We start from the raw sequence: 21464 nt of genomic DNA on the forward strand, positions 1-21464 counted from the left end.
ATGGGAGATTTAATTGAGGTGTACAAGATTAAGCGGCCTGGACCTATTTCCCTTAGCAGAGAGGTCAATAACCAGGGGGCATAGATTTAAAGTGATTGGTAGAAGGATTCGAGGGGAACTGACGAAAACTTTTTAACCCAGAGGGTGGTAGGGGTCTGGAACTCACTGCCTGAAAGGGTGGTAGAGGCAGAAACCCTCAACTCATTTAAAAAGTACCTGGATGTGCACTTGAAGTGCCGTGACCTACAAGGCTACAGACCAAGTTCTGGAAAGTGGGATTAGGCTGAGTGGCTCATTTTCGGCCGGTGTGGACACGATGGGCCAAATGGCCTCCTTCTGTGCCGTAAATTTTCTATGATTTTCTGTTGATTCTAAAGTGCCAATTTAAGAAGTCCACTCTGCTGGCTGGAAGCCTTGCCAGCTAGAAGCACAAGTTTGGACGCACATTGCCGATGATCATCCATCAGAATGAATGGTTAGAAAATCATGGCCAATTAACACCTGAACTTCCAGTAAGAACAGCTGCCCATTGAGGCTCCTCCTGACAGCACAAGCTTGTGAAATCGGCTCTTAAACTACACATCATTGATTAGAATTTCTCTTCTTTTGTGGATTTTAAAAGACTTGAAATGTATGAAAGTAAGGAGTCATATTTGGTACCAATCTGCCTCGGGGTGGGTCCTAAACACCCACGAGCCAATGGATGGCCTCTCCTTCTGTAAACAGGATGGGTGGAATGCGGGACTTTTGCTGTAAGAAAATCCTTTTGTTTTTTTGCAGCTTTGGATCGAATGTGAGGTCCAGCAAAAATGGGATCATTTTTAATGATGAAATGGATGACTTTTCTTCACCGGGCATTCTGAATGGGTTTGATGTTCCACCTTCTACAGCCAACTTCATCAAACCAGGTGTGGCTCTGTATAGAGGGGTATACTGAACTGATCGGAATTAATGTTTATGCCGAAAAACTGTGATACCAGACTGATATTTCATTTTAAAAGTGATTGTGACATGGGGCTGCTCCCTATCCAGTTCAGTGGGGACTGTGCTGCTTTTTTTAAAAGAAAGACTTGAATTTATACAGCACCTTACATGACCTCGGGACGTCCCAAAGCACTTTACAGTCAATGAAGTACTTTTCCAGTGTAGTCACTTTTGTAATGTAGAAAATGCTGCAGCCAATTTGCACACAGCAAGGTCCCACAAACAGCTATGAGATAAATGAGCAGATAATCTGTTTTAGTTATGTTGGTTAAGGGAGAAATATTGGCCACGGTACCGGGGAGAACTCCCCAGCTCTTCTTTGAAATAGTGCCAATTGGATCTTTTACGTCCACCTGAGAGGGCAGATGGGCCCTCGGTTTAATGTCTCATCCAAAAGACGGCACCTCCGACAGTGCAGCACTCCATCAGTCTGGATTTTGTGCTCAAGCCTCTGGAGTGGCACTTGAACCCACGACCTTCTGACTCAGGCAAGAGCGCTAACACCTTTTAAATTGAGAAACTAAGGTGAAGAACTAATGCACATAACGCAGGGCATCATCATGAAAAGAGTGAAAGAGAAGATAACGGAATCAGAAAAGGTGATGAGTGACGCCCAGCTTGGATTTTAAAAGCCTGAAGGTTGTAGCAGAGTGGAAGGACTGAGGGGGGTAAGGCATTCCTGAGGTCCTGGAAAGGAATGAGTGAGAGTAAAGGATGATGTGCTGCCTTGATTTAAACACAGTGAGAATGTAAGGAGCAGGAAATGGAATGACATATTTGCAGCTTGGAAGGAACAAGAAACAAAAGTTCATGGATCAATAAACATAGTAGTATTGATTAAAATAGAGACAAGAAAGGTTGCCACAGAGGTTGGAGACAGGAAGTGAGAAAGGAATAGACTATCAGACAACCAGCTTTTCCTTGTATCCTGACCAGGGAGGTGCTGGAGGTAAAGGAGGTGCTGGAGATAAAGGAGGTGCTGGAGGTGCTCTCCAGATGTGGGAGCAGTGTTTAACTCTTAGACCAACTTTAAAGAAAGTTTGCCTCAGCAACTCTTAAAAAAGAAGTGTTTGGCGGATATGTAGAGAACGTCGCTGTTGTGGCCAATGAGAGTGAAGACAGAGTCGTGGGGAGCTCCTGTCCATGGATGATGAATGAGGCTGAGCCATCAACTGCAGCCAAGGTGATGTTTGAGAGGATAGCCATGAACACAGCTCTGGTGGGAGAGAATATGATGCTCTTTAGAAAGTGGCAGATATCTATAAACAACTTGTTGATTCATCAAAGTGTTCAAGAGCTTAGGAATAGAGTCATGTACAGGACTGGAAGCGACCATTACAGTTCATCTGGTCAGGCCCAAAGTTCAAAAACGACCATACATTATTTTATTTCTCATACCCCTCAATCACTTTCCCTGCCAAATATCTATCCAGTTCCCTCTTGAACAGGCTGACACTACCCACCCCCACTGCCTCCCTAAGCAGTACATTCCATACATTCACCACCACTTTGTAAATAGTTACATTTAAACTATGATGTGGAGATGCCGGTGATGGACTGGGGTGGACAAATGTAAGGAATCTTACAACACCAGGTTATAGTCCAACAGTTTTATTTGAAAATCACAAGCTTTCGGAGCCTTTCTCCATCAGGTGAGTGTGGGATTCCATGGAAGGTACCGCATATATAGTCAGAGAACAATGCCTGGTGATTACAGATAATCTTTCCAACGAATATTCAACTCCTTTGATTGCCTTGACAACGGGCAGTTGGAAAGATTATCTGTAATCACCAGGCATTGTTCTCTGACTATATATGCGGTACCTTCCATGGAATCTCACACTCACCTGACGAAGGAGAAAGCCTCCGAAAGCTTGTGATTTTCAAATAAAACTGTTGGACTATAACCTGGTGTTGTAAGATTCCTTACATTTAAACTAAGTGTGTTTTTACCTTTCATCTTCTGAGTTTGAATCAATAGCCTTTTTATGGAGTTCCAGAGATGCAAAATACGGGAAGAAGATAACAGGTGGAATGGCATGTCAAACACCAGACTCTTATTCAGTGACTGGCAGATCCTTCAAGGGTGTCCCTGATAACAGAACACAGGATCGCAATCTGGGGGTACCAGTCGATAGTTTTAGTGGTCTATCAGTGCTGTAGTAAAGACAGAAAACAAGATCTCCAAATGATCTGTCGATCTCAGTCTTAAAGCTCCAATTGACCCCCAGCATCCACAGCCTTTTGGGGGAGAGAATTCCAGATTTTCACTGTCCTTTGTGTGAAAAAGTGCTTCCTGAGATCACCCCTGAATGGCCTAGCGTTATTTTAAGATTAAGATTGAGATGAGGGAAACCTGCCTGATTTTCTTGTCCTTAATCTAGGAGTGTTGAGCCTAGTTGTAAGATCCAAATGCTTTTGTGACTCAGATCAGCTAACTCAGCACAAACCATGGTTTGAACCTGGGACCGTCTGGAACGTATCACTTAGTACTGCTAATCCCCGCAAAGGCATTAAAGTGGGATTCACTTCACTGATGCTCCAGCATTCCCTATAACACTTAACCAACACATTCCTACAGTGTCTGAATATTAGTCTTTTAAAAGTATTCTTCTCTCAATAGGTAAGACGCCCCTATCCTCAATGTGCCCTGCCATTATACTTGATAAAAATAAGTCAGTGAAGATAGTGGTGGGAGCCTCAGGAGGAACAAAGATCACCACGGCAACTGCTTTGGTAAGTACAGATGGTATAAAGGAATATGTTGATGAACCAGAGAAGAAAAAACACCAGGAGACAATTTTGTTGGCCTAGCTTATTGTCTGACTCATTCACAGTTCCTTTATGTTTCTAGGTGATAATGAACATGTTGTGGTTTAATTACAATGTTAAGAGAGCGGTGACTGAACCTAGAGTTCACAATCAACTATTCCCCAATGAGACTGAGGTTGAGGAAGCTGTTGAGAAGGTTGGTAAATGTACTGTATTGTGTGCATGCTCATGTGTGTGGGGCAGAGATTGACTGATGTTTCCATAGAGTTCTACTCGGCTGTATTCCTCTCCCCGCACCCCCCCCCGCCTCTCCCCATCCCCGGTTTCACTGTAATGTAGCATAGGAATATATTGGGCTGGAAGGACTGGAAGAAATGTATAGGGCTGGAAGAAACAATCAATCTGGCTGTTTCAAAAGACTCAAAAATCCCTTATACTATTCTATTTATAACCACAGAACCACACAAGTTACAGCACAGACCCCATTCAGCCCTTCACTTCTGTGCCAGTTCTTTGCTACAGCAATTCAAAACTAATCCCACTGCCCTAGTCTCGCCCCATAGCCCTGTCTCTTTCTCTGCTTCAAATATTTATCCAAATTTCCCTTAAAAGATGCAATAGTCACTGCCTCAACCACTTTTAATCTCGCTCCACTCTCTTAGTGACAACCGGAGTCTATTCCTATTCACTCGATTAAAGCCCTGCATAATCTTAAATACCTCTATTGAATCTCCACTGGGCCTTCCCTGCTCCAGTGGAAATAGTCCCAGTCTCTCCTCATAACTATAGTTTCCTGGTATGATCCTGGTGAATCTACACTGTAAGCTCTCTATGGCTTTAATGTCTTTCTATAATGAGGCACCCAAAACAGTACTCTAACTGTGACACAACCAATACTAGAACGAACATGTACGCTATACCCTATTTATAAAACCCACAGTGCTATTGTTTTTTTATGGTTTTATCAACCTACACTTGCACTTTCAGGGAAGTATGCATTTGAAACCCCAGTTCTCTGTTCATCCACACCCTCCCACATCTTTCCTATCGTTTATGAAGTACTTATCCAGTTCCCTCTTGAATTTGCTGACATTGAATATATTGCAGCCTTTGCGAAATGTACCTGATGTTTCCCTCTCCCCTGTGTACTGCAGCATTGTGCGAACAGACCTCATTACAGACTCTGAATGAAGAAGCAGCCTCATCTTTTGAAGGGTCAAACTCCAAAGTACACACACTTTTTATTAATGCAAAAGATCAGAATGGGAGAAAAATGTAATGCTGCCAACCAGGAGCACACATCAGCGTCCATCCACAATTTGGGATTTTGTGTCCCTTTTCAGAGAGTGCCAGTGTGGCAAATCACGCTTATAACGTACAGGGATATTATTTTTCATAAACATCAACAACTTGCATTTATATAGCGCCTTTAATGTAGTAAAACGTCCCAAGGTGCTTCACAGGAGTGCTATCAGACAAAATTTGACACCGAGCCACATAAGGAAATATTAGTACAGGTGACTAAAAGCTTGGTCAGAAGTAGGTTTTAAGGAGCGTCTTAAAGGAGGAGAGAGAGGTAGGGAGGAAGAGAGGTTTAGGGAGGGAATTCCAGAGCTTGGGGTCTAGGTAGCTGAAGGCACGGCCACCAATGGTGGAGCGATGAAAATCAGGGATGTGCAAATTGGAGGAGCGCAGAGATCTCAGAGGGTAATCGGGCTGGAGTAGGTTACAAAGGTAGGGAGGGGCGAGGCCATGGAGGGATTTGAAAAAAAATTGAGAATTTTAAAATCGATCCGTTGCTGGATCGGGAGCCAGTGTAGGCCAGTGAGCACAGGGGTGATGAGTGAACGGGATTTGGTGCGAGTTAGGATACGGGCAGCAGAGTTTTGGATGAGCAGAAAATATTATGTACAGAAGTTCTCTTGCTCTGTAAAATGCAGTGTGTTTCTTGGTGAAACCCATTCCTTCTGCCAGTGTTCCCATTGATATTCTGGTTCACTGTTATGTGTAATATATTACTTCTATCTAGCAATTGTTTTGGGGTCACCTGAGTGACCAATATAGAAAACCCATCAGCATGAAGCTCAAAGAAAAAACAAAATAACTTGCATTTATATCACACCTTATCACATCCTCAGGATGTCCCAAAGTGCTTCACAATTACTTTTTAATTGTAGTCACTATTGTGACGTAGAGAAATCCACACAATTTCAGTTGGCCTGACATGAAAAACACACGCTCTCCCCATAGGGATACATAACACTTATCTGAGCTTGGAGACCCTGGGCCCAGTTTGGCAAGAGTCAAAGCTTAGGGACCCCTAACTGTGCACGGAGAACTGCAGGAGTTTAATTGCCTAAAACCACAAAGTTTACTAGCACATAACTCTGGTAAGCTTCCTGGTGCTTGTCCAATTAAAACCGCCATCACCAGAACACCCTTACCACTGTTCTAGCAATGATAAACCACCCCAGCACAGACCAAAGAGAGTTTGCAGCATTATCAGGAGCTGAGTGGGAAGAATCCCAGCCCCAAGGCTTACCCTACCAGATCCCTCCACGTGCCTCATCACTACCAAGAATTGCTCCAAACTATATAATCTTGATATGCGACTATGTAAGACCATAAAGACCATAGGAGGACAACTAGGCCATATGGCCCCTCGAGCCTGCTCTGCCACTCAATAAGATTATGGCTGATCATCTACCTCAACTCCACTTTCCCGCCCGATCCCTTGATGTCCAAAAATCTATCGATCTCAGTCTTGAATATACTCAATGACTGAGCGTCCACAATCCTCTAAGTTCGAAAATGATAAAGACTCTCAACCTTTGAGTGAGGAAAATTTTCCTCATCTGGGTCCTAAATGGCCAACCCCTTATCTTGAGACTATGACCCCTAGTTCTAGACGTCCAGCCAGGGAAAACAGCCTCTCAGCATCTACCCTGTCAAGCCCTCTAAGAATTTTACAGATTACAATGAGATCACCTTTCATTCTTCTAAACTCCAGAGAATATAGGGCCTTTCTACTCAATCTCTCCTCATAGGACAACCCTCTCATCCCAGGAATCAATCTAGTGAACCTTTGTTGCACTCCCTCTAAGGCAAGTATATCCTTCCTTAGGCAAGGAGACCAAAACTTTACACAGTACTCCAGGTATGGTCTCACCAGAGCGCGACATAATTGCAGCAAGACCTCCTTACTCTTATACTCCAACCCCCTTGCAATAAGGGCTAACATGCCATTTGCCTTCCTAATTGCTTGCTGTACCTGCTATACAAGGACACCCAAATCCCTCTGAAGACCAACATTTCTTAGTCTCTCACCTTTTAAAAAAAAAATTCTGCTTTTCTATTCTTCCAACCAAAGTGGACAATTTCACATTTCCCACATCATACTTCATCTGCCACTTTCTCTCCCACTCACTTAACCTGTCTTTTTTTAATTCGTTCATGGGATGTGGGCGTTGCTGGCAAGGCCAGTATTTATTGCCCATCCCTAATTGCCCTTGAGAAGGTGGTGGTGAGCCATCTTCTTGAACCACTGCAGTCCATGTGGTGAAGGTTCTCCCACAGTGCTGTTAGGTAGGGAGTTCCAGGATTTTGACCCAGTGACGATGAAGGAACGGCAATATATTTTGAAGTCGGGATGGTGTGTGACTTGGAGGGGAACATGCAGGCGCTGTTGTTTCCATGTGCCTGCTGCCCTTGTCCTTCTAGGTGGTAGAAGTCGCGGGTTTGGGAGGTGCTGTTGAAGAAGCCTTGGTGAGTTGCTGCAGTGCATCCTGTAGATGGTACACACTGCGGCCACGGTGCACCGGTGGTGAAGGGAGTGAATGTTTAGGGGGTGGATGGGGTGCCAATCAAGCGGGTTGCTTTGTCCTGGATGGTGTCGAGCTTCTTGAGTGTTGTTGGAGCTGCACTCATCCAGGCAAGTGGAGAGTATTCCATCACACTTCTGACTTGTGCCTTGTAGATGGTGGAAAGGCTTTGGGGAGTCAGGAGGTGAGTCACTCGCCGCAGAATACCCAGCTTTTGACCTACTCTTGTAGCCACAGAATTTATGTGGCTGGACCAGTTTAGTTTCTGGTCAATGGTGACCCCCAGGATGTTGATGGTGGGGGATTCGGCAATGGTAATGCCTTTGAATGTCAAGGGGAGGTGGTCAGACTCTCTCTTGTTGGGAGATGGTCATTGCCTGGCACTTGCCTGGCGCAAATGTTACTTGCCACTTATTGGTCCAAGCTTGGATGTTGTCCAGGTCTTGCTGCATGCGGGCACGGACTGCTTCATTATCTGAGGGGTTGCGAATGGAACTAAACACTGTGCAATCATCAGCGAACATCCCCATTTCTGCCCTTATGATGGAGGGAAGTTCATTGACGAAGCAGCTGAAGATGGTTGGGCCTAGGACACTGCCCTGAGGAACTCCTGCAGCAATGTCCTGGGGCTGAGATGATTGGCATCCAACAACCACTACCATCCTCCTTTGTGCCAGGTATGACACCAGCCACTGGAGAGATTTCCCCCTGATTCCCATTGACTTCAATTTTACTATGGCTCCTTGGTGCCACACTCGGTCAAATGATGTCTCGATGTCAAGGGCAAACACTCCCACCTCACCTCTGGAATTCAGCTCTTTTGTCCATGTTTGGACCAAGGCTGTAATGAGGTCTGGAGCCGAGTGGTCCTGGCGGAACCCAAACTGAGCATCGGTGAGCAGGTTATTGGTGAGTAAGTGTCGCTTGATAGCATTGTTGACGACACCTTCCATCACTTTGCTGATGATTGAGAGTAGACTAAGAGGGTGGTAATTGGCCGGATTGGATTTGTCCTGCTTTTTGTGGACAGGACATACCTGGGCAATTTTCCACATTGTTGGGTAGTTGCCAGTGTTGTAGCTGTACTGGAACAGTTTGGCTAGAGGCGCGGCTAGTTCTGGAGCACAAGTCTTCAGCACGACAGCCGGGATGTTGTCGGGGCCCACAGCCTTTGTTGTATCCAGTGCACTCAGCCGTTTCTTGATATCACGTGTTGTGAATTGAATTGGCTGAAGACTGGCTTCTGTGATGGTGGGGATATCGGGAGGAGGCCGAGATGGATCATCCACTCGGGACTTCTGGCTGAAGGTGGTTGCATCCGCTTGAGCCTTGTCTTTTGCACTCACGTGATGGACTCCGCCATCATTGAGGATGGGGATGTTTACAGAGCCTCCTCCTCGCGTTAGTTGTTTAATTGTCCACCACTGTTCACGACTGGATGTGGCAGGACTGTCGAGCTTTGATCTGATCCGTTGGTTGTGGAAACGCTTAACACTGTCTATAGCACGTTGCTTCCGCTGTTTAGCATGCATGTAGTCCTGTGTCTACATCCCTTTACAGCCTCTCTGCATCCTCATCTCAGCTTACTTTCCCACCTATCTTTGTATCGTCAGCAAACTTGGATACGCTACACTCGGTCCCCTCATAAGAACATAAGAAATAGGAGCAGGAGTAGGCCAATCGACCCCTCGAGCCTGCTCCGCCATTCAATAAGATCATGGCTGATCTGATCCCAACCACAAAACTAAAGAACACACGAAGTAGGAGCAGGATCCGGCCACTCAGCCCCTGGGCCCTCTCCGCCACCCACAGGGCATTGACCGATCCGAACTCAGCTTCATGTCCAATTTCCTGCCCGCTCCCCATAACCCCTAATTCCCTTTACTTCTAGAAAACTGTCTATTTCTGTTTTAAATTTATCTAGTGATGTAGCTTCCACAGCTTCCTGGGGCAGCAAATTCCACAGACCTACCGCCCTCTGAGTGAAGAAGTTTCTCCTCATCTCAGTTTTGAAAGAGCAGCCCCTTATTCTAAGATTATGCCCCCTAGTTCTAGTTTCACCCATCTTTGGGAACATCCTTACTGCATCCACCCGATCAAGCCCCTTCACAATCTTATATGTTTCAATAAGATCGCCTCTCATTCTTCTGAACTCCAATGAGTAGAGTCCCAATCTACTCAACCTCTCCTCATATGTCCACCCCCTCATCCCCGGGATTAACCGAGTGAACCTTCTTTGTATTGCCTCGAGAGCAAGTATGTCTTTTCTTAAGTGTGGACACCAAAACTGTATGCAGTATTCCAGGTGCGGTCTCACCAATACCTTATATAACTGCAGCAATACCTCCCTGTTTTTATATTCTATCCCCCTAGCAATAAAAGCCAACATTCCGTTGGCTTTCTTGATCACCTGCTGCACCTGCATACCAACTTTTTGATTTTCTTGCACTCGGACCCCCAGATCCCTTTGTACTGCAGTACTTTCTAGTCTCTCGCCATTAAGAAAATAACTTGCTCTCTGATTTTTCCTGCCAAAGTGCATAACCTCACATTTTCCAATATTATATTGCATCTGCCAAATCTCCGCCCACTCACCCAGCCTGTCTATATCCCCTTGCAGGTTTTTTATGTCCTCCTCACTCTCTACTTTCCCTCCCATCTTTGTATCATCTGCAAATTTTGATATGTTGCACTCGGTCCCCTCCTCCAAATCGTTAATATAGATTGTAAAGAGTTGGGGACCCAGCACCGACCCCTGTGGAACACCACTGTTTACTGGTTGCCAGTCCGAGAATTAACCATTTATCCCAACTCTCTGCCTCCTGTTCGATAACCAATCCTCCACCCATGCCAGAATATTACCCCCAATCCCGTGATTTTTTATCTTAAGTAATAATCTTTTATGTGGCACCTTGTCGAATGCCTTCTGGAAGTCTAAATACACTATATCCACTGGTTCCCCTTTATCCACCCTGTACGTTATATCCTCAAAGAACTCAAGCAAATTTGTCAGACATGACTTCCCCTTCATAAAGCCATGCTGACTTTGTCCTATTAAATTATGCTTATCTAAATGTTCCGTTACTGTCTCCTTAATAATAGACTCCAAAATTTTACCCACCACTGATGTTAGGCTAACTGGCCTATAATTTCCAGCCTTCTGCCTACTACCCTTTTTAAATAACGGTGTTACGTTAGCAGTTTTCCAATCTGCCGGGACCTCTCCTGAGTACAGGGAATTTTGGAAAACTATCACCAAAGCATCCACAATCCCTACTGCCACTTCCCTCAAGACCCTAGGATGTAAGCCATCAGGTCCAAGGGATTTATCCGCTTTGAGTCCCATTATTTTACTGAGTACCATCTCCCGAGTGACTTTAATCGTATTTAGCTCCTCCCCCCGTAGAGCCCCCTGTTTGTCCAGTGTTGGGATATTCTTAGTGTCCTCTACCGTAAAGACTGATTCATCGATATATATTGTAAACAGCTGATGCCCAAGCACCGATCCTTGCGGCATCCAACTAGTTACAACCTGCCAACCCTAAAATGACCCGTTTATTCCTACTCTGTTTTCTGTCCATTAACCAATCCTCAATCCACGCTAATATATGATCCCCAATCCCATGAGCCCTAATCTTGTAACAATCTCTTGTGTGGCACCTTATCAAATGCCTTTTGAAAATCCGAATATACTACATCCACTGATTGCCCCTTATCTACCCTGCAAGTTACATCCTCAAAAAACTCTAATAGATTTGTCAAACATGATTTCTCTTTCAAAAAACCGTGTTGACTCTGCCTAATCATATTATTTTCTAAGTGCCCTGTTACTACAATCTTAATAATTGATTGCAGTATTTTCCCTACTACTGATGTCAGGCTAAATGGCCTATAGTTTCCTGTTTTCTCTCTCCCTTCTTTCATGAATAGCGGGGTCACATTTCCTACCTTCCAATCCATCAGGACCCTTCTAGAATCTCGGGAATTCCGGAAGATCAAAACCAGTGCATCCACTACCTTTGCAGCCACCTCTTTTAAAACCGTAGGATGTAGGCCATCAGGTCCAGGGGATTTGTCGGATTTTGGTTCCATTAATTTCTCCAGTACTTTTTCTTTACAAATATTAATTACTTTAAGTTCCTCACTCTCATTAGACCCTTGGTTCCCTGTTATTTCTGGTATGTTTTTGGTCTTCTACTGTGAAGACAGATACAAAATATTTGTTTAACATCTCTGCCATTTCCTTATTCCCCATTTATAATTTCTCCTGTTTCAGCCTCTAAGGGACCCATGTTTACTTTCGCTAATCTCTTCCTTTTTATATACTTGTAGAAGTTAGAACCATAGAAAAGATACAGCACAGAAGGGGGCCATTCGGCCCATCGTGTCCACGCCGGCTTGAAGAACAACCGGGTGCTCAATCCAATCCCACGTTCCAGTACCCGGTCCGTAGCCCTGCAGCTTACAGCACTTTAGGTGCAGGTCCATGTACTTTTTTAAAGAGTTGAGGGTCCCTGCCTCTACCATCAATTCGGGCAGCGAATTCCATACACCCACCACCCTCTGGATAAAAAAGTTTTTCCTCATGTCCCCTGTAATCCTTCCGCCAATCAACTCAAATCTATGTCCTCCAGTTCTTGAACTCTCCGCTAGGGGAAACAGCTACTTCCTGCCTACTCTATCCGGGCCCCTCATAATTTTGTACACCTCAATCAAGTCTCCCCTCAGCCTCCTCTGCTCCAAGGAAAACAACCCCAGCCTATCCAATCTCTCCTCGTAGCTGCAATTTTCAAGCCCTGGCAACATTCTTGTAAATCTTCTCTGCACTCTCTCCCGAGTAATTACGTCCTTCCTGTAATGAGATGACCAGAACTGTGCACAATACTCCAGCTTCTTACAATCTGTTTTTATATTTCTTGCTAGTTTACTCTCATATTCAATTTTGTGCCTCATTATCAATTTCTTGGTTATCCTTTGCTAATTTCTAAAACCCTCCCAATCCTCAGGCTTACTACTCTTTTTGGCAACATTATAAGCCTCATCTTTTAATCTAATACTATCCTTAACTTCTCTAGTTAGCCACTGTTGGAGTATTTATTCCTCAAGTGAATGTATATTCATTGAGAATTATGAAATATTTCTTTATATGTTCGCCATTGCTTATCTACCGTCATATCTTTTAATCTAATTTCCCAATCTACCTTAGTCAACTCGCTCCTCATATATATGTAATTGGCTTTGTTTAAATTTAAGACCCTAGTTTCGGACTTAACTACATCATTCTCAAACTCTATATAAAATTCTATGATATTATGATCACTCTACCCCAGAGGACCCTTTATCATTAAGATTACTAATTAATCCTGTCTCATTACACAATAGTAGATTTAAAACAGCCTGTTCCCTAGTTAGTTCCTCGACATATTGTTCTAGAAAACTGTCTCCATGAACTCGTCCTCCAAACTACTTTTGCCAATTTGGTTTGCTCAGTCTATGAGAAGATTAAAGTCTCCCACGATTATTGCATTCTCCTTGTTACATGCTCTCCTAATTTCCAAATTTATACTCTGTCCAACATTATAACTGCTGTTAGGGGGCCTATAAGCTACTCATACCAGTGTTTTCTGCCCCTTGTTATCTCTTAGCTCCACCCATATTGTTTCTACATCCTGATTTTTCTGAGTTAAGATCCTTTCTCACTACTGCCTTCATTTCATCCTTTATTATCAGGGCTACCCATCACCCTCTACCCCCCGCCACCTTTTCCATTTTGCCTATCTTTTCTAAAGTCAAGTACCCTGGAATATTTAGTTCCTAATCTTGGTCACCCTGCAACCACGGCTCAGTAATGGCTACTAGATCAAACCCTTTTATCTCTATTTGTACCATTAATTCATCTATCTTGTTATGAATGCTTCGCGCATTCAGATATAGCACCTTTAATTTGAACTTTTTACAATTTTTCCCTGATGTGACCTTAGTCACTAATGCCCTATTACCTGTGTTAAACTTTCTGTCCCTTCCTGACACACTTTGCTTGTTTTTTCCCAAATCGCTACTCTGCTCTACGACCTTGACTTTTCTCTTTAGACTTATAATTTACTCTTCCTGAACCATCCCCGCCACTTTTTAGTTTAAAGCCCTATCTACCGCCCTATTTTTTCGATTTGCCTGGACACTGGTCCCAGCCCAGTTTAAGTGGAGCCCGTCCCAACGGAACAGCTCCCTCTTTCCCCAGTACTACTGCCAGCGTCCCATGAATTGAAACCCCTGCCTCCTACACCACTCTTTCAGCCATGCATTTAACCATCTAATCTGTTTGTTCCTATGCCAATTTGCGCGTGGCTCAGGTAGTAATCCAGAGATTATTACCTTTTGAGATTCTGCTTTTTAATTTGGACCCTAGCTCCTCAAACTCCCTCAGCAGACCCACATTCCTAGTTCTACCTATGTCATTGGTTCCTTTGTAGACCACGACAATTGGATCCACCCCTCCTGTTTCAAGTTCTTCTCCAGCCGCGAGGAGAGGTCCTTAACCCTGGCACCGGGCAGGCAACACAGCCTTTGGGACTCCTGGTCACGGCTGCAGAGAGCAGTATCTATCTCCCTGACTATCTATCCCCTAATGCTACCACATTCCTTTTCACTCCCCCCACTTGAATGGCCTCCTGGACCACAGTGCCGTGGTCAATTTGCCCATCCTCCCTGCAGTCTTTGTACTCATCCACACAGGTAGCAAGTACCTCGTACCTATTGGATAAGGGTCCTGGGTCCCCTTATCTGCCTGACTCGTTGTCACATCCTCCTGTCCCTGACCACTAACCATAGAATCATAGAAAGGTTACAGCACGGAAGGAGGCCCTTCGGCCCATCGAGTCCGTGCCGGCTCTATGCAAGTACAATCCAGCTAGCTCCATTCCCCCGCCCTGTAGCCCTGCAATTTTTTTCCATTCAAGTTCCCTTTTGAAACCCATGATTGAATCTGCCTCCACCCTCCCCCCTGTCCCCCCCCCCCCCACCTCTGGGGTTGTTTTCTTTGGAACAGAGGAGGCTGAGGCAAGATTTAATTAAACTGTATAAATTTATGAGGGGCCGAGATAGAGTGGATAGGAAGGATCTATTTCCTTTAGCAGAGAGGTCAATAACCAGGGGACATAGATTTAAAGTAATTGGTAGAAGGATTAGAGAGGAGTTGAGCAGAAATGTTTTCACGCAGAGGGTGGTGGGGGACTGGAACTCACTGCCTGAAAGGGTGGTAGAGGCAGAAACCCTCGTCGCATTTAGAAAGTACTTGGATATGCACTTGAAGTGCCCTGACCTACAAGGCTACGGACCAAGAGCTGGAAAGTGGGATTAGATTAGATAGCTCTTTTTCGGCTGGCACAGACACGATGGGCCAAATGGCCTCCTTCTGTGCCGTAAATGTCCATGATTCTAAATCTCTTCTGCACCCTCTCTAAGGCCTTCACATCTTCCCTAAAGTGCAGTGTCCAGAACTGGACACAATACTCCAGTTGTGGCCGAACCAGTATTTTATAAAGGTTCATCATGACTTCCTTGCTTTATTTATAAAGTCCAGGATCCTGTATGCCTTTTTAACCGCTTTCTCAACCTGCCCTACGATTTGTGTACGTATACCCCCAGATCTCTCTGTTCCTGTACCCTTTTTAGAATTGTGCCCTCGAGTTTATATTGCCTCTCCTCCTTCTTCCTACCGAAATGTATCACTTTGCATTTTCTGCATTAAATTTCATCTGCCATGTGTCTGCCCATGCCACCAACCTGTCTGTATCCGCTTGAAGTCTATCACTATCCTCCTCACTATTCGCTACACTTCCAAGTTTTGTGTCATCTGCAAATTCTAAAATTGTGCCCTGTACACCCAAGTCCAAGTCATTAATATATATCAAGAAACGCAGTGGTCCTAATACCGACCGCTGGGGAACACCACTGTACACCTCCCTCCAGTCTGAAAAACAACCGTTCACCAATATTCTCTGCTTCCTGTTACTTAGCCAATTCTGTATCCATGCTATTACTGCCTCTTTTATTCCATGGGCTTCAATCTTGATGACAAGCCTATTGTGCGGCACTTTATCAAAAGCCTTTCGAAAGTCCATATACACCACTTCAACTGAATTGGCCTCATCTACCCTCTCTGTTACCTCATCAAAAAACTCAATCAAGTTAGTTAAACACGATTTGCCATTAACAAATCCGTGTTGACTTTCCCTAATCAATGTACACTTCTCTAAGTGACTGCTAATTCTGTCCCGGATTATTGTTTCTAAAAGTTTCCCCACCACCGAGGTGAAACTGACTGGCCTGTAGTTGCTGGGTTTATCCTTACACCCTTTTTTGAACAAGGGTGTAACATTTGCAATTCTCCAGTTCTCTGGCACCACCCCAGTATCTACGGATGATTGGAAGATCATGGCCAGCACATCTGCAATTTCCGCACTTACTTCCCTCAGCAACCTAGGATGCATCCCATCCGGACCAGGTGACTTATCTACTTTAAGTACAGCCAGCCTTTCTAGTACCTCCTCTTCATCAATTTTTAGCCCATCCAATATCTCAACTAAATCTTCCTTTACTGAGGAAAGGAAATCTAAACCACTACCTAACCAAAAGGGTGTGGCTGCCTCTAGGCTCAGTGTCCAGGTAACACTCCCCCTCCCTGATGTATCGCAATGTCTGCACCTCGGACTCCAGCTCAACAACTCTGAGCCGAAGTTCCTCGAGTTGCAGACACTTACCGCAGATGTGGTTGCCTGGGATCTCGCTGCTTTCCACAAACTCCCACATGCTGCAATTACAGCACACCACCTGCATTGCCATCTCTATCTAACCTTGTTTCATTTATTTAATTAATTGAAGTTTTTCTGTAATTAATTCACTTGGTTTATTTTTAGTTATTTTTAAAATTAATTAAATTATCTAGTTTATGTTATCAATTTAATAAAGTATTTGCAAGTCAGGCCTCAGTTTAGTCTTTAACGGGAAAGGGAGGGAGGATCAACCAGGCAATACAGGACCTCCTGGGGTAGGACTGTTGCAATAAGGTCATTTGCCTTTTTTCAACAACCATCATCACTTGTGTGATCAAGAGAGCATTTATATTGCCGATCGTGGGCCTGATGGTGAAGCCCCCGATCGTGGGCCCGATGGTGAAGCTCCCGATCGTGGGCCTGATTCTGGGACCGACTGTGGATCTGTTAGACCTGTCCGCAGAAATATAACATTTCAATCAGGTGATAGCAATTCAGAGTGTGATTACCAGTTTATGGTGAATTCCGGGTTAGGATGTGGCCTCATGCCCATTGGGTTGAGACAACCCCAACCCATTTGCTACAGAGTTTTGCGGCAGTAGAGAGGAGGTTTTCGTGGACACTTGCACATTATTCTAACCCACCACGATACCCAGTAAGCCAAGAATTACTTTTATCCAGGTTCCTAAAGTGGACTCTACAGAATAAATTTTGCAAGGCACTGTGTTGCTGGTGAGGCCACACATGCAGTTGGTGCACATCTTAAGTCCACTGTTACGATACCAGGATTAAATAATGAGGACAGGTCGCATAAACTTGGCTTGTATTCCCTTGAGTTTAAAAGATTGAGGGCTGATTTGATTGATATGTTTAAAATGTTAAAGGGATTCAAATAGGTAGTGAGAGAAAAACTATTTTCTGTGATTGGGAACATAATCTTAAAATTAGAGCTCGGCTGTTTAGGAGTGAAATCAGGAAGCACTTTTTCACAGAAAGGGTAGTGGAAATCTGGACCCTCCCCCCCCCCCCCCCCCAACCCAAAAGGTTGTAGATGCTGAGTGTCATTTGGAGCTTTCAAAACTGAGATCGATGGATTTTTCTTAAGTAAGGGTATCAAGGTTCATGGAGATAAGGTGGGTAAATGGAGTTGAGGTACAGATCAGCCATGATCTACTTCAAAGGCGGAGCAGGCCCGAGGGACTGAATGGCCTCCTCCTGTTCTTATGCGGGGCTGTATGCAGGGCCTAACCAGTGGCAGAGAGACCCTCAAAATCTATCCTCTCCTCATCTACACCATTCCAATATAAGTAAATTACAGAAAAAATCTGGATATCTGGAATAGGTTTATTACTCTAAGACCAGTTTGGACAATGAATTTGTAATAGTTACTAACCTTTTTTTGTTTGGTTTTTCAGGCTGTACAAGAAGGCTTGAAAGAGAGGCACCATACGTTGAAGGTTATAAGCAAGCTTACATCTGGGGGTGTGGTCCAGGCCATTGTCAGAGATGAAGGAAAGTGGTTTGCTGAGTCAGACTATCGAAAAGGTGGCAAACCTGCAGGCTACTGATGGGCCTGTGCAATCGGCCAACCTGTAATGTATATAGTTTTATGAATGAGTAACCCTGAGACCTACTCTGTGTGAACATAATCAACAAACAAACTCTTTTATCAAAAGTAGTTGGAGGAGCAGAGTAGAGAATAAATTTTGTGAGGCTCTCTGCTACGGGTTAGGCCCTGCATACAGCCACTTTTAACAGTTTCCAGTTCCCTGGCCATAATAGTCTCCTTTTCACCATGGATATCTAGTCCCTCTACACCTCCGTCCCCCCCCCCCCCAGGACAGCCTGCGGGCCCTCCACTTCATTCTTGAACGGAAGCCCAACCAGTCCCCATCCGCCACCACCCTCCTCCGCCTGGCTGAATTTGTTCTTACATTGAACAACTTCTTCTTTGACTCCGCTCACTCCCTCCAATTAAAAGGTGTCGCTATGGGAACCTGTTTGGATCCTAGCTATGCCTACCTTTTTGTGGGATACGTGGAACATTCCTTGTTCCAGTCCTACTCAGGTCCCTCCCCTCACCTCTTTTTCCGGCATATTGATGACTGTATCCGTGCTGTGTCCTGCACTCACCCGAACTGGAAAATTTCATCAACTTTGCTTCCAATTTCCACCCTTCCCTCGCCTTCACATGCTCCATCTCCAACTCTTTCCTTCCCTTCCTCAACTTCTCTATCTCCATTTCTGTGGCTAGGCTGTCAACCAATATCGACTATAAGCCCACCAACTCCCACAGCTACCTAGATTACACTTCCTCCCACCCCGCTTCCTGTAAGGACTCTTCCTTTCCGCCGGTTTCTCCGCCGCATCTGTTCTGACGATGCCACCTTCCACACTAATGCTTCCGATTTGTCTTCCTTTTCCCTCAACCAAGGATTCCCCTCCACTGTAGTTGACAGGGCCTTCGGCCGCGTCCGTCCCATTTCCCGCACTTCTGCCCTCACCCCTTCCCCTCCCTCCCAGAACCATGATAGGATCCCCCTTGTCCTCACCTTCCACCCCACCAGACTCCACATTCAATGGATCATCCTCCATAATTTCAGCTACCTCCAGCACAATGCCACCACCAAAAGCATATTCTCCACCCCTCTCCTTTCAGCATTCCAAAGGGACCGTTCCCTCCGAGACACCATGGTCCACTCTTCCATCACTTCCGACACTGCTGTCCTTCCCACAGCACCTTCCCGTGCGAGCGCAGGAGATGCAACACCTGCCCTTTCACCACGTCCCTTCTCACCGTCCAGGGCCCCAAACACTCCTTCCAGGTGAAATGGCGGTTTACTTGTACTTCTTTCAATTTCGTATACTGTATTCGCTGCTCATAATGCAGTCTCCTCTACACTGGGGAGACCAAACGCAGATTGGGTGATCGCTTTGCTCAGTCACCTCCGCTCAGTCCGCAAGCGTGACCCTGACCTGCCGGTCGCTTGTTATTTTAATTCCCCGTCCCACTACCCCTCTGTCCTCGACCTCTTACACTGTTCCAATGAAGCTCAACGTAAGCTCGATGAACAGCACCTGATCTTCTGATTAGGCACTTTACAACCTTCTGGACTATTGATTTCAATAACTTCAGATCATAACCACTGCTCCCATTTTATTCGGACAGCAGGAGCTGGTAATGGTTCTGCTGTTGCCATTTACAGCTCCTCCAGACCCATCTTTTATTTCTTTACTTGTCCCATTACCACCCTCCTTGCCTTGCACCATCATCCCTTTTGTCATTTAATCACTCCTGCTCTCCACCTTATCAGAGACTTTCCTTTTTGTTCTTTCCTCCCCCCTCCTTCCCCTGGCTCTGTACTCGCTTAAAAACGGTTTAATTTTCAGCTTCTTCCAGTTCTGACGAAGGGTCATCAACCTGAAACGTTAACTCTGTTTCTTTCTCCACACATGCTGCCTGACTGAGTATTTCCAGCATTTTCTGTTCTTATTTTAAATTCTTTAATCAAGTACTTCCAATGCACTGTTTTTCTATTTACTGTATTTTTATTCTGCAAAAGCTGATCTTGCTGAAGCAGGCCCAGATGGATGTTGCAAAGGGAGTTATCGGCTACATTACAGCCTCAACAATCTTCTCATTCCAGATTCATCATTTTTAAATATTTTTAATGCAATCATTTTAAAAATGACTTAAAAGTGGGGGTGGAAATGGTTGCATAGAGAGTTAAATAGTATGCTTTCAACTCTCAGACCCAGGGCCAAATCTAGGCCAGGCTGATGGGATGAAAATCTCTCTTTGCTGGCTGTAAGGGTTCTACCTGAACTATATTTGAACAGTTCTGAATCCAGACCTCACAGCACAAAACGACCCCTAATTTTGCACTTAGTTAAAAAATGGTCAATTTCATTCAAAGAGGTCACAAGAATGCCTGGTGTGGGAAATGAAAAAAATTCACACTCGAACAGAGACCAATTCAACCTATTCTCGAAAGAGTTTGCAAACTCAACAATTAAGTTTTGATTTAGGGTTGGTATCTTATTCCAAGTCCAAAACTAAACAGGGAGAGGATGCCTTGAGTTTGAAGCAGTGTCTTTTCATAACGGCCATGCATCAATTTACTGGAAAACCTTTCAATTTTCGGTGTCTGATTATCAGTTTAGAAATTTCTAAATGGTGAATTCAAAGCTGGTCTGTCCAGGTCCAATGGGTTTGCAGTGGTAACACGATTGAAACCCAAGTTCAAAGTGAGGAGCTGCTCACCTCTCAGTGCCGTACCTGGCCTTATACCTCCATTGGCAGATACACTGGGGCGAATTTCTGTGGATGTTCTCCCACTTGTTCACCATAACTTCGGTGGAAGAAATCCCACATAATGGGTGTAAATACCATTTATGCATTTTACTGGAGTTTCCACAGGCTCTTCTGCCAAGGTTACAGCAGATGAGCAGCAGTGGAGAAGTTCACCCCCTCTGTCTTGCTCCTGTTCTATCCATTGGATACAATTCTTTACCTTCAATGTGACCATTTCCACATTGGTCTGTTCTCTGGCCAATGACGTTAGAATATATCTGTGGTTGAATGGCTTGTGTGATCTTATGATGATTGTCCTCAGGGTCCTTGAACATTAATGGGTTCATTTTTTCTCAGGTTCTCTTAGAATGCTGTAATTCTAACAATTATTTTCATGTCTTGCTGGACATAATTTTATTAACTTTATTTCACTGTCATATTATGAAAATGTCAATAAATGATTAAACCAACTTGTCCTTTGTTTACCTGTGAGTCCTGTACTTAAACCTGTTTCAGGGGACAGGGTGGAACAGTATGTTAGATGCTGTCCTTCAATCTCTAGGATTTGGGTTTCAATCCAGCCCAGAGAGAATCTTTTTCCTCTCTCCATCTCAAACTCTTCCTATCTCCACAATCTTGTCAACATTAGGGAAGGTAACAGGATTTTATGCCACCATCTGGACAGGGAGACACAGGTATATGAGACCTTTTTATACTGCGCTATCTATCCAGCTGTACTAACTCGCTTGTTAATCAGTTCCACATATTTAAGAAAGAATGTGCATTTATATAATGCCTTCTACAGAGTCAAGATATCTCATA

General features: G+C 44.5%; 1 protein-coding gene across 6 annotated transcripts in view; it reads left to right on the forward strand.

Moving 5' to 3' along the window:
- The window catches only part of LOC137341934 (glutathione hydrolase 1 proenzyme-like), a 325363-nt gene extending 304251 nt beyond the window's left edge, over positions 1-21112 (forward strand). For all 6 annotated transcript variants that reach the window (XM_068005450.1, XM_068005448.1, XM_068005451.1 and 3 more), the window contains 4 exons: positions 781-908; positions 3608-3720; positions 3839-3952; positions 17764-21112. In XM_068005450.1, the coding sequence (XP_067861551.1) occupies positions 781-908; positions 3608-3720; positions 3839-3952; positions 17764-17916 (508 nt within the window). In that variant the 3' untranslated portion in view covers positions 17917-21112. The remainder of the gene's footprint in view (positions 1-780; positions 909-3607; positions 3721-3838; positions 3953-17763) is intronic.
- The last annotated feature ends 352 nt before the right edge of the window (positions 21113-21464 follow it).

The sequence above is a fragment of the Heptranchias perlo genome, chromosome 25 (assembly GCF_035084215.1).
Source record: "Heptranchias perlo isolate sHepPer1 chromosome 25, sHepPer1.hap1, whole genome shotgun sequence".
NCBI lineage: Eukaryota > Metazoa > Chordata > Chondrichthyes > Hexanchiformes > Hexanchidae > Heptranchias > Heptranchias perlo.